The sequence below is a fragment of the Agelaius tricolor genome, unplaced genomic scaffold (genome assembly GCF_023055355.1).
Source record: "Agelaius tricolor isolate 1412-34295 unplaced genomic scaffold, bAgeTri1.0.p SCAF_3, whole genome shotgun sequence".
Classification (NCBI taxonomy): Eukaryota; Metazoa; Chordata; class Aves; order Passeriformes; family Icteridae; genus Agelaius; species Agelaius tricolor.
The window spans coordinates 25,137,418-25,155,252 of NW_027269263.1; the positions used below are offsets into that span (position 1 = coordinate 25,137,418).

A 17,835-nucleotide genomic window follows, 5' to 3' on the forward strand; every position below is an offset into this window, starting at 1 on the left:
CAATCTTTTCCTTCTAGGATCTTGACTAGCTAGAGGAACTTCTGAATAGCTTACATGGAGAGGAGAAATATTAACTGGTAGCATTTCTATTTTCTTAGTGTGCATGAGAATAACAAAATTTACCTTGTCATAATAGTATCTGAGCGCCCGGCTCAGCTTGTCATAATTCATATTAGTTTTGTTTTTTCTGAGTCCCCACAGCTTAGCCACTTCTTCTGCCTTGAGTAGCTTGAATTCGCCATCATTAGACGTCCAGCAAATGAGGTGCTCGTGTTTCTGGTCTAGCAGCAACTGCAAAAGGAACTGCCACAGTGTGATTGCACTCTCCATACCTAGAAGGGACAAAGGAGAGCAACAGTGTAAAAAACATTTGGGAGCAGGTGTTCCACCCAACACTCATGTCAGTAATAAGCTCTATGCAGGAGTCATCCTACATAACTGAGAAAAGGAAGCTACCACATCATTCACAACCAAACATCCACAAGACCTACAGGTCTTCCACTGCTTTTCCAGTATTTTCCCCACTGCTGTTCTCTGAAGGGTCACATAAAATAGAGGAAGTATTTAGAAAAGCACTGCCCACAAAGTTCACATTATACAAGGTCACCACCAGTTGGCATCTTCTATTCATTGTCAGCAATCACTCTTCAAAGGAACACATAAGGCAGGGAGAAAAGGACTTAACATGACTATCCACTATTTTATTGTATTAAAAACCTGCTGTTTACAGCCAGGAGGAGTCTACTGGACTTGTTCAGATACATCACTGTGAAAAAGGGGAGGATGAGGGAAGACCAGAGCAATTGCCTTTGATTACAGGACCAGAAGCTAACATCGCTTCCCCCTCCCACCACCAGACTGCCTTTGCCTATTTTGGTTTTTTCCAGGGCCTCAAATTACTCTTGCTGTTTCTGTTTGCCAATTCAAATAGCTCAAAAGACATTCTTGATTTTTTAGAAAAGCTGGAAGTTCAGTACACTTAAGCACAGTAAAGTAAGTGTTTACTCAGAGCCTCTCTTTAATGGGGATCTTTTCTTTCATTATCAAAGGTACAACTGAGAATTAGGAACATTTTTAACAGTGCCTGAGTCTCACATCTGAGGCTGGTTGAATTTTTTTTCTCTGCTAAAGATTGTTTGAATATATTTTTCCTCTGCTAACTGCCTGTGCTACTGAGCCCTCCCTAGAACAAACCTTTTGTTCAGGCACTGCAATAAAAGGATAACTGAAGGCTGGCTACATTCCAACTCAGCAGAGGTGTATACACAACTTAAAAATTGGGAGCATTGTCACTGCTAACAACTTATCATTTTAATGAAGATGCAGCTAAAGTTGACCTTTTAAACTACAGAAATATTAAATGAGATTTTCACCCACTTTCAAAACATTCCCAGCCTCAGCATGTTAACATTGGATCAAATAATTTTTTTTTTTTTTGTCTCTTCTGAGTCTTATCTTGGATATGATATGTCACAGAGATTTATTGCTGTGGTATTAATTGACTATGGTGCTAATGGGGCTAGTTATTACCTGAGTTACCTGTGTGCATGAAACAATGGGTACTTTTGTCTTTATCTAGACAAGCTCAGGATTTTTAGCGCCCTCGTTCATTTTGTTTCCCAATGCAGTGTTGTTTGTGCCCTAGCAGATGACACGGACAGGATGCCAGGCTGGCTGCCTGCCGCTTCCCTGGATGTGCGTACCACAAGAGGGCACAAGACTTCCAGCTATCCCCGGCAGGGAACACGAGAGCGGCGGGAACAGCTGCCTCTTCAGGTCTGCCCAGCAGGAGGGACATCACCGTGCATAAGGTTTATGAGTATAAAGAAAAATAAATTGTGCGAGCTAATTTACTAGCGTAAAGAAAGTTAATGAGAACACCGTCAATAGTTTTGCGGAAAAACAGGATTTGGAGCTATGTTTTGGTGCAAATAATTTTTAAGTAAGCTAGCCAAACAGGGGTTGGCAGAATTGATGATGATTTTATTATCTCTTCAAAATCCTCATTTCTCTAATTAACTGAGAGTCCCGTCTGAATGACAAAGACAAAACCACTGATGCCCAGCTGAGTGACACCATAACTACGCAGCCCTTTCAAAGGTCATTTGAGGCTCCGAGGAGTGTCAGGGATCCTGGAAACAGAACAGCCTATATGGAAGGTCTGGCACTTTCAAACGTTTGCATTTGCTTCATTGCAATTTTATACAAATCCTTTCCCACATAAAATAAGGCAAGAAAAAAAAATTCATAGCTAGGATTAAATATACCTGACAGTTACTCGCTTTACAGCCTTTAAATGTTCCTTTAAACTACACCCTCTTTGCAGACATTAGCATCTTTAACAGATTATTTATCTATAACTTCATAGATAATAAAGTGTCCCTATTAATCTGGCATCATAAATATACAGATACACATCATATATGTATATACTTTCTAATACTTGCAAGTTTTGCAATTGACTTTGCTAAAAAGGTGTATTTATATACAATCATATTCCTCCTAAATAATTCTATTTTCTGTACATCACATATTTTGCAGCCATACCCTGCATAATTTTAACTTGCATCATAAAATTCCTCCTAACAAGAAATCACAAACAGAACTTCTGTTGCTCTGGAAAATTTTAAGTACCATATAAATATCTTCCTTCAAAATTGTACTAAAATGTGTCCTATGCTACAAAGACCTGTCAGCAGAACTTCAGCTGAGGAAACTAAAGAGGGTTGAGAATTATGGAAGTACCAATACAAACTTCACCACCATATCATCACCCAAAACAGTGTAATACCTCAGAGACACAATTCTCTCCCCCAGATCTTAAAGTACAAGTTCAGCACTCATGGCTCTGAAGAGAGGTTAGGTGGAACTGAACGCCCAGTGAAGAACATTTTGCTGCAGCCTGCTCCATCCCCATTGACCTCTGCCCATGAAAGCTCACAAGGTAATCTGCAGCTAACTTTGTACTAACTACACTTTCCATGATGAACCTGTTTTCTGATGCTTATCATCTGTCAAATGTAAACAGTTTTGGATTCCATTTTATCTACTGAGTGTGGCACTCAAGGTGACTCAGCCACAGGCATATTGTGAAGTGCATGAACAGCACAAGCCTGGGTGAGAGAATCCTACACTCCACAAACCATAGGTCCTGGTGAGCAAGGAAGGGTGATTCCCATCAGGTTATCTCATAAAAGGTTACTGCCACCTTTTTGTGGCAGTTATTCCAGCTGAGATCCATGGATAATCTCTGCGGGTCACTCCAGGTGCTGGACCCAGGGCAGATGGCTGTGGTGGGATTAGATTCAGGCAGCTCCTCACAACCCTATCTTGCCTGACCACAAACTCTCCCAAGCCTGTGGCTCTGAAGAGGCTTTATCAAGGACCTGTGTACCTCAGACTTCAGCATCAATGTGCTCAGTTGATACATGCATAAATCTTCTACTGGTATGACCCAAGTCTGCCCCTACAGAAATGAGATTAAAACAGCTCAATGCTGCATTGTGCTTCATCCCTCCATCTGCCACTGAGTTCCTGTATAAAGCTTCCCATATTGCTTGTACAGCAACTGTTTCTATCACTCCTACAAGTGGCAAATCATACTAATTACATTTTTAGCTGATTATTAATTATATGGTCTACTCTTCTAATGACCCAACTTGAGGTGTGCAGGTCTGAGTCACACTGACTATTCACAGCTGTAACTACCCATAACAGAAGCCTTGGTCTAAGTATATATGGTGAAGTAAAATCTCAGATTTCTTGAATTTGGTAAACTGGTGTTAATCTCATTTCCATTCTGTAAAATGTGATTTGCAGGGGAATAGTTGTAGGAGGATCCTCTACCTGGACTCCTCTCTGAGAAGGAGTTTGGAAAGCAAAGGGGTCCCTTCTGCACCCCATGACTCAGAGAGAAGGCTTCTCTAATAAACTTTGTCTGAAGCTCCCATTCTGCCCATGGCAAATTCCCATTCTGCCCACAACAACAGAAAAATCTAAGATTCTGCAGTGACAGGATTTTATAACTGATACAAAATATTTAATTTCCAACCAGGCCAACAGATTTATTAACCTGCCTTTCTCAATGGGAACTGTTTTGAATTCCACAAGGCACTAACTGTCCCCTTGGGAGGACAGAATGGCCACACAGGGCTTAACCTGTGCCCCATTTGAGTGGTCAAGCAAGAGAATCACGACACAGATGTATTGGATTTATTAGAAGATATGTAATTCAACCAAAAAATCTGATACCTGTATTAAAAGTCATAATAAATTATGACTGTGAGGAGCTGGAGATCTTCAGAAAACATTACATTTCATTTATGTATTTTCCAACTCTTTTGAATTTTTACTGACTCAAAGGGAATTCAGTGTCTTGCCTTACTTTGACAGAAAGGGTTGTTAGGATGTGGTCACTTCCTACAGTGACCATATTTCATTCAACTCTTTATTAATATTAAATAGTAATAATAAATATTCCTCTTACTTCTGCGATCAGCACAAGATTTGAATGCAGAGCAATAAATAATACATGGAACCACATACTGAATTACATGGATTAGCAGAAAAAATAGTTTTTAAAAAACCCTTATTTAGATAGTCACATGTATCAATGGTACAGAATGAGAAACCCAACCTATGTTAGAAACATATACCCCGTGTCATGGAAAGCCTAATCAAAATTCATACAGACAAAAGAGTCAATTTTTTAATCCATTAACTCTGACATATCTGATTTTGCCATCTTACCATTTTTAAAATATTTATACAATGCATTTGACAGTCAAAGATGCTTTCTAAGCCATGAAACAAAATTTGCTAGTTTGACCTGACCTAGATAGCCTAGTAATTTTATTTTGTGATCACTTCCACTACTGCTCATGCAAATAATCACGGGCATAGTTAGAAGAAATTATACTTGGAAATGCTGTGTTAGACAGCAAAATGTTATTTCAGGACTGAGTTTTCTGAAAATCCATTTCTCTGGCAGCTGTGACAGGGAACCACACTGACATCATCTGCATTAGCAATTTACATTCCTTGCAACGTGCTTCCCCCCACACAAACCCTAGCAACTGCATGATCAGTGTGATACACCATGCCCTCCACACACCAAATTTTAAGTTTAGGTCTGATGCCAGAAGGCAGCAAATCAGAGTATCTGTGCTGGTAATTCTGCTCCTATTTCAACCAAACTGAGGGCCTAACAGAAATGCCCAAACTTGGAGCAGCAGTGGAGTCAACACCATAAGCTCTCCCTGAAGAGGATAATGGAAATGGATAGAGACATCCATCGAGCAAGTGTCCTGTCTGAGAGATGATATTCCTGTAAAGGGTCCACCCAAATTCCTCACTTAGGCAAGGGGCCTACATGCCAAATACTCTCTCCCCCTTTAGCATATGAAGACTGGCTCCAACCAGCATGAAAAAAATACTATGAAAACACTATACAAGTTGCACTAGAAATAGTTAAGATGTGATCATATATGTGCTGATGAGCTGCATAAGCTTTTTCATTTTTTAACAGACAATACATATGAAATTCCATGTGATAAAATGTCAGTCAGTAAGGTGGCATTAAGATCCAAAAATACATTTATTAACCTGCTGGGCAAAATAAAACAAATAAGCAAGGCATCTTTAAGTCAAAGCGGTAGAAAACCAGGAGGCTCAGAGACAAATCCAGCTAACCAAAATCTCAGTACTGGAAAGATTTATGACATGAACTGTGAGATAAGCAGGATAGTCCTTGAAGCATAAAGTTTTGTAGGACTCTTGCATAGGAACAGCCACATGTAAAAGGCAAAAAGCTGGAAATCAGCTCTGTAGCAATTCAGGACTTCTGCAGAGGTCCTTAGCTTTCACACAACTATGTTACAGATGTAACACAGCTCTGCTCTCCCAAGTAGTCCAGGTTTCCTACTTGGATTTTTTTCTCCATGTTAGCTCCCCTACAGCCTTTTCTGCTGATCCTGGACAATCAACATTGATTGAACAAGTTTTGAAGGCTAAAACTAGGAATCCCTCCAGGCATTAGGAACAAAACCAGTCCCTTTTGCTTTAGAGGGTCTGCAAAGGAACATCTGGGAGCTTGAGCTATAAACCAGGTCGGGGGATTTGGGGCAGACGAGGGACAGCTGAGTGGGACAGCCTGGCTGGGGTGCCCAGAGGCTGCAAATAACCAGCTGGTGACCAATTAAATCAGGAAGACATAAAAGGTGTTAGCCAGCATTATGCCATGTAGGTAGTCACAGAAAGATGGTGATCAGACGTGTACGTGAAAAGGATTAAGAGGCTGAGTCAGGGCAGGGAAATTAATTTCCCTTAGCATATGAAGAAACTGCTGATTCCTTCTGTAGCCAAAGCAGCTGCAAAAGATCCAGCTCCTTTTTGTATGCCCCATCACAGCAGGCACACACCTCCACTTACATTTCCCTTACAGGCACGTGGGTGCTTTTGCAAGCACACAGCATTTCTCAGTAACAGATGCCTTTTTTTACCATTTCAGCTACTCTGGAAAATGTGTGTACATTTTTTGTACGTCCATTTTCTGGTTTTGTATCCCAGTTCTGCCCAGCACGTTTCTCCAAGCAGCGTGACGTGGGGCATTGTTAGTTTCTCATTCACGTTAGCATTTGGCTTCCTTTATTTCTGCAGGTTGCAGCCAGGAAACTGGAAAATGGGCCACAGGAAACCTGGCCTCCTACATCTGTCCCAGTTTGTAATAGCAGCTCTGGTTTTATTTTTCTAAGTGTCTCAGGTTCATTTTAACCCTTGAGAGGACTGCTGCAATACCACGTGCAAGAATGTGACTGTTTTGCCATTATTTTTTAACCACCATTTCTCAATAATAGAAATGGAGATTTTTTTTTTTTACTTAACTAAATTAATTTTAAAGTCCATTGATACTTAGAAAATAAACAGTTACAAATTAATTTAAAAAAAAAACTTTTGCTGGAAATTGGCAAAAGAATTCCATATATAAATTCCATGCTATATAAAATACCAAGAGTACAAACAGATAAAATACAGAACAAGGTAGTGTCTATATACATCCTAAACACAGTTCTAAAGTGAATGTCAATATGAAAAGTTTAAGAGCTTATAAATCCTCTAGGACATTTTTTCTATTTTTCATTTTTTCTATTTTTCATTTTTTATTAAAAATTGAAGTACATGTTTTTCTTCTAATTACAGAAGCAGGAGTGTCAGTCAACAAAAGGAACTTTCCTAAAATAATTTAAAAACTAGTCAGCCATAACATTTTTCACTGAAAATTCATCTGTATAACTATGACTATATCATGAGAGGTTAAAGACAATTGCCAAATCTGCCCAAATGTTTACTCAGAACTATTTGAAAGAAAAAGCTGAGTCAGTCCTAACACTTTATTTCTCAACAGAGATGTTTCAAGGGTGATAAATAGGATGTGGTTGGTGAGGAGTTAGTGATTCTGCCAGAAAAGAGAAAAAAACAAATATTCATTGTTTACTCAGAAAGCTTTCATATATTCATCAAAGGAGATTTTACTGCTAATTTAATTTGGCTTGAAAAAATAAGCTCTGAACTAAGTGTGTAAATATACCTGGTTTCATTTGAGGCAGAACTTTCTCTATTAAAGGTAATAAATCTAACTAGTGGTGCAATCCATACCCAGGACACTTTAGGGAACCAACTGTGTGTATGATACAGAATGCTGGTAATTTTTCCACATCCAGCAACCAGGACATTTCCTGTCAGAGCATCCTTCAAGTCCTTCCATTGTGTTGAAACTGCAAAAACTTTCTAAATCAGGACTTCCTCCTATTATATTTTAGAGGCGTCTTTCTGGGAAATGCAGATTCAAGCAAAAAAAAAAAAAAAAAAAAAAAAGGAATTCCTGCAGCACCACCCAGTGGAAACATTAGAGAAAGCCACAGGGGTGCCCCAGCGCACAAGTTCCAATTTACTGCAAAACTACAGTAATATTGCCACACAAACACAGACTGGTTTAAGGATGTGCCAAAAAAACACAGAGGCTTTTGCAGGACGATCTACTCAACAGAGTCATACAAGGTATGCTCTGCTACTCCGGCATAACAGTCATCTTTTTACTTTAAATTGTAATTAAAAAGATTATTTACAGTAAAAATTTACAAGGTCTCCTTCTCAAGCAAGGATACCCACTCTTATGGCCCAGCACGTTTAAAAAAAACAAACAGACTCCTGTGGTTAAAAGCAACACAAAAGAGACAGCAGCAAAATCTCGCAAAATATTAAGGGATAACATCAAGTTCCACCACAGAGAAGAAAGTACTCACACATATGTCCAGTAATGCTTCAAGTAGGTACATTTGGTAATACAGTGTTTGCAGTTTTTAATTTTTTTACCTAAGTCAAAGAAAAGCGGAGGCAAATGTCCAAAGGAAGAAAGTTCTGCACTCTCCAAACTAATAAAACAAAGGACTGGTTGCCTGCCAAGCAGAGGTGTGATGACACCGCCTCTACAACACCAGTGTTTGCACATTTTCTGTAAGGATGCAGTTCAAGAAACAGCTTTAATCCCACTGGAGTAAAAGCCCTTAGCAGGAGGAAACATTGCTAGTTGCTTCCCTGTGAAGGCTTAAAAAATAACCTGCTCAATTATTTCTAAAGCTAGCCATAAACAAAGCTACATAAATCTGTAATGGCTCCAACCCTTCACCTTGGGACAGACATAAAATGAGTGCAGACTCCTCACACTGCTTTCTGTCTGCTCATGTGGTGCACATCTGTGGCACGCTGGCAGCATGCTACACTGCAATCTGAGGGACTCCTGCTTTCAAAACCAGTCCTGTATGTTTATTTTTCCCATATGACTTCCTCTTATATTTTTGTCGGCATCAGTAGGACACAGATCATGATTACTTGACTGTCCTATATAAAATTTCTGATGTTTCCAGAGCTGAAGAAGCAGAGGTTCCAACCTCCAGGAACAGCAGCTATTCTGAAAGTTTACTTAATATATCAAGAGATGATTACTCCCAAATGTAAACGCTTTATCTGTACTCCCTTCTTTAAACGAAGTACTAAAATTTTCAATTTTGGAACAACAGACCAAATTCTTTGTAATTATTCAGTGGCTCTAATATGTTAAATTGTGTACTATTACTATCTGCTGTCTCAAATGCTGCTTTAATACATTTCATATTCAAATGTTTAAACTAATCTTCCCCTTGCCACTGATTTTTTCCTAGACTAAAACTCAGATAAAAAAGCAGGTCTTTTTCATGCTGTGAGCAGAGAGGAAACTGGCCAAAAGGACAGGAAACAGCGGTTGGAGTTCTGTTAAGGAAAACCAAGGTGGCTGGCAATTTTCATGAACCCTGAAGTACAGCAAGATCATTGCAGCATAGACTGGTAGTCAGACTTGCCTTACCATGCAAACTGGATTTTCAGAATTTGCTGACTTAGCAAAATGAGCCATTGAACTATTAAATAACATTCAGGCTTACCTGCATATTGTCATGTTGGAAGGTGAGTCAGTTATAGCATTATACCAAAAATGGTGTAAACAATTCAGCAGATGGTAACCTACAAATATGGAATCATTTTACTTGGACAGTCTCTTCCCAAAACATTAGATCTATTGCAGTAGGTTTTGGAGCACAAGCCAATGTAAGTTCCTTAGCCATAAAAAAATGAGCAACGAGTCACAGCACTAGTCAAGGCCTGTACTTTTATTATCTCATAGTAAAAACATAAATTAATAACTATTCTTACACATAAAAATCTCAAAGACCTGCTATTCTTCTCAGTGCTAATCAAAGTTCTGTGTGTTTATCATGCACTAGGCTAAACCAAAACCCAACTAAAATATTTTCATCTCCTGACATTATTCACTTGCCTACTACACCAACAAGGAAGGACCTACATGTTTCACCTAACTTCACTCGTTAAACACTGGGATACCCCACAGAATGCATCGTGGAATACATGAGATCTCAGCCAGGAGAAGAGCTGTTTGTCACTGCCCTGTACTGTCTCCTGTGGCTTAAACTAATTCTCACAGCTGCTGCAAACTATGAATGAGAGAGAAATGAGACACTATTCCAATGATTACAGCAAACTTTGCTGTATGCAGAGTGCTCAGATTGCACATGTTTAGAAGTGCCATCAATGCACCAAGTGGTTTGTCAATGTCTCTGCTGCTCAGGATACGTAACAGCCACTGTTTTGACTTGTATCCTGTCCTATTGAATCCTGTGTCCTATTGAATTCTGTATAACATTACACATTTAAATAAAATGCAAAGACTCTATTCCCTCTTCTCAACTTGGATGAGACTGCATAGTCAGCATTATTGTGCCCTGCTCCCAGGGAATCCAACTGCTCTGTTCTGTAAGGGTTTTTATCACTGAAGTGGCAGTCCTGAGGGAGTTAGTGCTGCAGCCATACTTTCTATGCCAGCCCTATTGCACACTCACAGTTTGCTGAACTGACCACACACGCCACTTGCTCTGAGTCTGCTCTGAGTCACCAGACTTCACAGAGGTCTATATCCAGAATCCAAACCCACATTCCCATCTCAGCTATGTTAGTGTAGCATGGAAGAAATTCTCTGAAGGTAGTCAACTTTCTCCAGATTTAACTAACTGAGCTGCAAAAGGAATTTGTTCTTATTTTCTAAATGCTTTTTAAAGATTGCTTCTTCAAATGAATTACTGTTAATTGCCGGGAAGAGATAATGGTGGTACTTCAGTCTATAAATTTTTTTGTTTATGCTGTATTGTGACTTGATACAGCAAAGGCCACTCAACACTACCACAACATAAACATTTAAAAACAACAACACACATTAGCTTCCTTCTCAAAAAGCCTAAACTGAAACACATCTGATCAATTTTCATTAAAAAAAACAACAACTAAAAGGAGAAATATACAGAGACATAGTAAAGAGGCGCTGTCACCACATTAGAGGCAAATGGATGTGAAATAGAAATCTGTTTTCCAGATGAACTATCAGCTGTGTTGCAAAATAAAGATGGGAAACTTATAGGAGGACATTTGATTGAAAACATTTAGATCCTTTAGATGAAGTCCAAATCTACCCTTTTGTGTACAACTGCAAAAGCATCTTTTACATAAACATTTTTGCTCGTTCACTAATATTTTCAGAAAAAGAGCCCTCGTGTAAAACAGTATTAATGGGACTTTGGACTTAATACTTAGGTTAGAGCCTAGAAAACTTTTACCAATTTTGCATGACTGGTAATATGAATAAAAATTATGTATTATTCATTACATAATTTAATAACAATGAAAAATAAAAGACAACGTGTAAGACATGAGTTTTCCCCTTATGCTATTTCAAATGATCTTCATGTTAGGAGCCACAAGATAAGAAAATTGTATACTTTAAAGCTCAAAAAACTAAGACAGTATTGCTTGCACAAGAGCCAAAACACATTAACATGTAGTAAACATGGTATTTGCAAAGATCATCCAAGTTACATTGTGAATCTTCAAATACTGGGTAGTAAATGGGAAAGCAGAGACACAGACATGACTGGAGTGACTCTCTGAAATAGGTCTGGGGGAAGCCATGGAATGGGCAGTATCACTCACACAGTACATCCTGACACTAGAGCTATGGAGGACTAGGAGGACCCTTCACAGAGCAAGAAAGAGCCACTGCAGTGCCTTAGTTACATTTAACATGCACCTAGTCTCAGTGCATTAACAGAAGTGCTGGCACACTCAAAAGTAAATACATGCCTAAGTGCTTTAAAAGATCAAAACAAAGTAAGTTTGTGGCTTCCTACAGAGACTCTTGTCCTGAAGATCCTGAGCTGTATCTAACTGCTCAGATGTGGACAGATCACACGCTGTAGTCTTCAAAAACCTTTCTTTACATAGTTGATTGATATTTATCTCAAAAGTCCATAGGTGTCCTGTCTGTAACTGCCATCATACACTTGAACAGTTTTCAACACTCGGCCCATGCATGTGGGGCCAGTGGACCTTTCTCCTGACAGTGAGGCAGAAACACTGCAGCACCACCACTGTGGGCACAACTGCTCAGAAACAACTATGGATCCACAGATACAAGAAGGACAAGCCCCAGTGCTGTAGACAATCACAGCAATGCCACTTGAGCAAGCAGCCAAAATTCAGACATGGTGTTGAGAACTCCATAACAGTAAAAAAATCCCCTATCATTTTCAGCTGAGCTGTACCTGCCTAGGGCATGGTAAAATTGGCCTCCTATATTCTTAGCTGCCATATAACTTTAAAATATTACTTAAATATTTAGTTGTCTGGTATAATATGAGATACTACCCAGGAATCACACCTATCAAGCAGATCGACAGCTCCAGGGTACATTTTGGTAGTGCAAAAAAACTACCGCAGTATTAATAAAAAAATTAAAATGCAGAACTGACTATACAGTTAGTAACTGGCATTGAATTAGCTGCCAAGTAGTGTCTTTGTGATATTTTTGTACCCATGCTCACTGGCAGGTGTTTTCTTTAGTTCTTGCTTTTGGAAAAGCTGAAAGTGTCCTTCAAAGAGCTTTTAAATTAAAATCCACTCTTAACAACAAACCCGTAAGAACCTGAAATGTGATACAATTGTTGGCACATAAAATCACAATGTGTTAAAGGAAGTTTTAAGGACAAAGATGAATTTATTTTTCTGAAGTGCACAGCTGAGAGGCACTTTGTGCTTCATCTGCTTTATTTCCATCCATGCAGCCTTGTATTTTGTGGTGCAGTGAGATGGACTTCCTGTGCCTACACCTTGACATTCTCCTCAAAACCATGACTAAATCTTTAATCATTCATTCTTCAACATGAGAACGAATGTATTTGGTCTTTCAAGAGCTCTCAACAGCCTCCAGAATCCTCATTGATTCATTTAACAAGCCACGGATGAAGTAAACATCTGTCTAATGATTCAAGATGATGAGATTCCCCATTGTGGGAAACGCCGAGGAGAGCGCTGGGGTGAATCAACCCAAGGATACAAGGCGACGTCCACAGGCCCATCAGGGCCAGCCTGTGGCATGAGCCTCTGGGTGTGGTCAGCGAGCACAGACAGCAGCTCCAAACCAACAGTGCTCTGAAACTGGCCCAGGATAACTGTCCTATAATCAGAGCCACAGCTCCAAAATGGATTCCAGCAGCAGCACCCAGGCATGCCGAGCACGGAAGCCATCTCCACCAGAAGAAAGCCATGGACTGATAAATCACCTCATTGCACAAAGGAGCTCAACCTGACATATCTTTATAGGAAGTACTAGCTCATTTATCAGTTCTTTATTATCTTAGATTATTTAGCATTATGGCAGAGAACCACTCAGAGAGATAATGGTAACTACATGAACTTACAAATTTTAAATTATGTCACCAACTCACTAGTTAAAATCCTTTTTAATAAATACATGCATCACAAGTAACTATGTGTTGGTGCTCCCACCCTTATCCTGCACTCCCTTATCTTTAGTAGCCAAATGTCTGTTTATTTTGATACCTATTTCTGTCTTCTGAAGCAACATGTTGTGATGTGATTGCTTTCCCAAGGCTAAGATTTGTACTTTCTGTACAGCTCAAGGACCTCCATGTCTGTGTTGCACATAGCTACCTTCCTACATGCAAATATATGAGCCTCAGAGCAAGCAACAAGCTCTGTGCATCTTGACTGTCATTCTGTGCTCTTTCAGAACCAGTTTTTGACCAATATTTGTGTTCACTTGACCAATAATAGCTGCCCCTAAGAATAACTCTGTCATGAATACCTCCATCCCAAGAAGGGCACTACAAGAAGGAGGCAAAGTTTACATAATTGAATTTTATGCACAGCAAATGGGAAATACTTCAGTCTTTGGAGTGATATACTTGATTTCTTCCTATGGCTTAAGTTTAATTAAATAACATTAAGTAGCAGGAGCAAAGAACCACTGTGCATCAGTAAGCACTGAGAACCATTAATGAATAAAACAAAATACACTTTTGTTTCTACATATGGAAGTGTCCATGTGTGTGGTGTTATAAACAGTTACAAGGAAGGCTGAAGCTGAGTTTCTCCCCTGAGACTGAGTTGCTTATTTCAGCTGTTGCATCTAGGTGGATTTGGTGATATCAGAAAGGATATAAGACAGTGGTTTTATTCTTTTTAGGAACAACTCAACAGAGTTCATTAGGAAAAATCAAGCTGTAAGCAGTGATTGTAACACTGAGCAGACAATATATACTTCTAACACAGGTGAAGAATAAAATTATATTTACAATAAAAGCACCTTTAATACTTTTTTTATTATTTGAGTGGAAACTATCATGCACTACATGAAAGCTGGATATTTTCTTTCTATTCCATTCAGAACTGTCGTATTTTTAACACATCTATAGATTACTTCTCATTCAGCCTTTCAAATTCACAGAACACACAACACGAAGTACACTACTACTACATCTGTTTTCCTGAGGACATCAAAATGTTTTACACTTATCTCGAACAAACACAACACACAAAACAAATATAGTGTGGATAAGCTACATATATATATATGTATGTAAGTATGTATGGATGTGTGTGCTTCATCTACTCTGATTCAGTAGACAGCACACGAAATTCCAGCAATATTTAACACAATAAGTGAACAATTTATTGTCCGTATTTCTGAGAGAGATAGTGAGAGCCAGGAAACACTCCTCAGTAAGTTTTGGTGTTGTACACCACACTAACTGCTCCATAACATATTCAACAGGTTTTTGAACACTATGTTCAGTATTGCACTTCTTTCTCTAAAACGGAGAATTTTACAAAAGAAATAAACCTCTAAAACTGAAAAATAATCCCTTGCTTCCTGATGGCTGCATTTGATTGAGACAGAGATTAGGCATTGTCTGGTTTGTACACTATTCTAAAAATTCTTCACTGCCTTGCTAGAAAATCAAGAGACATCTGTGTCTGGAGATTGTGTCACTAATCCACTAATAGAAGTCCTCTGTGAAATGATGTTAATGAAGAACTTTTCTGTGCCACTTGGACATAGGAAGTGCAGGAAACACTGCAGATCCTCTGAGGTAAACACGTGATATACTGCAAGCACTATTTTTTTGCATAATATTTGCAAATTAGTTTAATGCTATCACATGATAATTCAAGTAAGTAGCTTGGTGTTACGTCCTAATGCATACAATTTTATTCTCATTTATTGACATTTCCTTCAGCTAAAATCCACTTGCAAGCAAGAATCCATTTTCTTTGTTTGCTCAGACTTTTTTTTTTTCCGCAAAAAGTTGTTGCTTCTAATTTAAAGATTGGTGGGGCATGGCAAAAATCTTTGTAATTCTGAACATAGACTTCTTTCATGACCATTATGAAAGCAAATCATCATAAAGTAATTACACAAACCACTAAATCAAAACTGGTATGTATAAAATCACTTTACATACGTAAAGAACCACCCCAGGAAAGCTATGTGGGTGAATATATTTTTCAAATATGGCCATCACATCAGTATCTTGGCTCAAAATTTTTTAACTTTGCAATTACATGCAATTGTCAGACATGCACAGAACATGTTTATCACAACAGAGACATCTTGCTACCCCATTTATATGCTTCACCCGATGGAAATATTTATGCATAAATTAATCTGAAATAATTGAAAAGTCTGTATGAGCAAAATACGAGATGAATCACGACTTTCGGCTTGAAATGAAATGCAACGTTTGACTTTTGGAGTCCTCATGACCTAAAAGATGCTACATTATATAAAATTGTCATAACACTACACTCCTAAGTAAATAAAGATGTAACTTGTCTCCCTTTCAACTGCAACGTTAGAAAGGCTGACAGAGCTTCACAAAACCCTCCTGTGTTAGGGAACGGAAACTCCTAATGAGATTAGTTGGTGTGTGTGCAGACATTACTTAGCCATGACTAAATGGGTTCTCTTCCTGCAGCCAGTGGAAAATTCAGGGAACTTTTTCCCCCTGCAGCATCAGAGTCCCTCTAACCTTCAGCAAAGCCAGATCCAACAACAACTCTCCACTTTCTCTCCCTTTCTCCCTCTCTCTCTTTTTTTTTTTTCCCTTCCCTTACAAACATTTTTTGTGTTTTTCTTTTTTTCAGTTGGTGGTGGAAACTATCCACGTCGGCCAAAGGGGTCGGGGGCAGGGGGTGGCTAAGAAAAGAAGGTGGGGGGAGGTCCGGGGAAAAGGCAGAAGACTACAAAGGAAACTGTAAAAAGGAGCAAATACATAAACCTGAGAGGGAGAAAACCACAGAGTTTCTTTGTGAGCTGCAGTGACTCATTTTCAAGATGTTGTCTGCTGCCAGTTTCAAACCGGAAGCGCATGGCAATTAGTCTTGCTGTTTCCAGACAAGCCAGAAACTCTCCCGACACTTTTTTTTTTTTCCCCTTTTTTTAAAGCCCCTTCTGCAGTTTCTGCAGGAGCCTTCCCTTCCCTCCCCCCGCGCCCTCCGCGGCCCCGCTCGGCCTCGCAGCGCCGCCGGGGACCCCGCGGCGCCCCCGCCGCCCTGACAGGCACCGGACGGCCCCCGAACGCCGTAGCCGGGATAACGCTGGGAGGGGGCGGCCCCCGGCACCGCCAGCCGGCACCGCACCGCGGGGAGCGGGACACGCAACGCCCCGGCACCGCCGAGGGGCTGCGGGCGGAACGGGGTCCCGGGGCTCCCCGCGACCCCCGGCGCCTCCTTCCCGGCCCTGCCGCTCCTCACCCTCCGGCATCTGCCCCCGACACAAACACACACGGCCCGTGCCCTCACCTGCACCCGCAGCTCCCGGGGGGCAGCGGGGCCCCCGGGGAAACCCTCCACCGGGGCGGGGGCCCCTGCGGCGGCCGGAGCCCCCTCGGGCATCCCGGCCCCCGACTGCCGCCCCCCGCCTCGTTACCGCCGCGCTGCCCGGGCCCGACCGGGGCAGGACCCCTGGGCTCCCCGGCCCCGTGCGGGGCTCCGAGCCCACTCCCGCGGTGTCCGGCAGCCTCACCTCCCTCCCGCGGGCTGTCCCCGCTGCTGCCACCCCACCAGCGGCCTCCCCTTCTCCTGCCCGCAGCCCCCGAAACTTTGCGGGAGCCGGGGCGGGCGCAGCAGCACTTGTACCTACCCAGCGGATGGGGGACTTTTCCGCTCTCTCCTGGTAGTCTAGAGGGAGCTGAGTAAAATTCCCTGATTCTTCATGCTGACAGTCTTCTGCAGGCTCTCTGTTGCTCTAGTAATGAGATCCTGATTTTGTTTTCCCTTTTTCCTTTTTTCCCCCCCTCGGGCCGGTGTGTGTGTGTGTGTGTGTGTGTATATGTGTGTGTGTGTGTGTGTGTGCGAGCGCTGCCCGTGAGGGAGCGAGCAGGAAGCCGGGGCAGGCAGACAGCGGCCCGGCTCACTTCCTCTCCCGCACTATTCCCCGGGCGGTTTGCAGTCTGTGTAAACAGCCTTTTCCTCCCCGCGCCCCTCGCTCTGGCCGCCGATGTGCAGCATGGCTGTAACACAAGACACACGCATAGTACAGCGGGCAGCGCCGACTCCGCCGGCTCGCCGGGAGCTCCGCGACTCCCCCGACCGCCACCCCTTCCTGTGCTACACCCCCAGGGAGGAGCTTCCCGCCGGCCGCCCCAGCTGCTTGGGCCAAAATGCACCCGCGTTTCCCCGGGGAGATGCTTGTGAACCCCTTGGCCATCCCGGAGGATGGTGACGGCTTTGGCCCGGGAGAGACGGCCGCCTTGGTGCCACCGTGCTGGGGCTGAGGTCACCGTGGAGGGGAGCGCTGGGCACCTGTGGTGGGGTCACTGCGGGCTGAGGGGCTGGTGGGATGCAGTAGCTCGCTGGACACTCGCTGGCCACCCTCCC

At 41.5% G+C, this 17,835-nt stretch overlaps 1 protein-coding gene across 1 annotated transcript in view; it reads right to left on the reverse strand.

Moving 5' to 3' along the window:
- Window positions 1–17,531, reverse strand: part of ELK3 (ETS transcription factor ELK3) — a 37,355-nt gene extending 19,824 nt beyond the window's left edge. The window contains exons 1-2 of the mRNA XM_071423253.1: window positions 17,099–17,531; window positions 124–332 (exon numbers count right to left, since the gene is read on the reverse strand). Coding sequence (XP_071279354.1) covers window positions 124–330 — 207 coding nt within the window. The 5' untranslated portion in view covers window positions 331–332; window positions 17,099–17,531. The remainder of the gene's footprint in view (window positions 1–123; window positions 333–17,098) is intronic.
- Window positions 17,532–17,835: the final 304 nt, after the last annotated feature.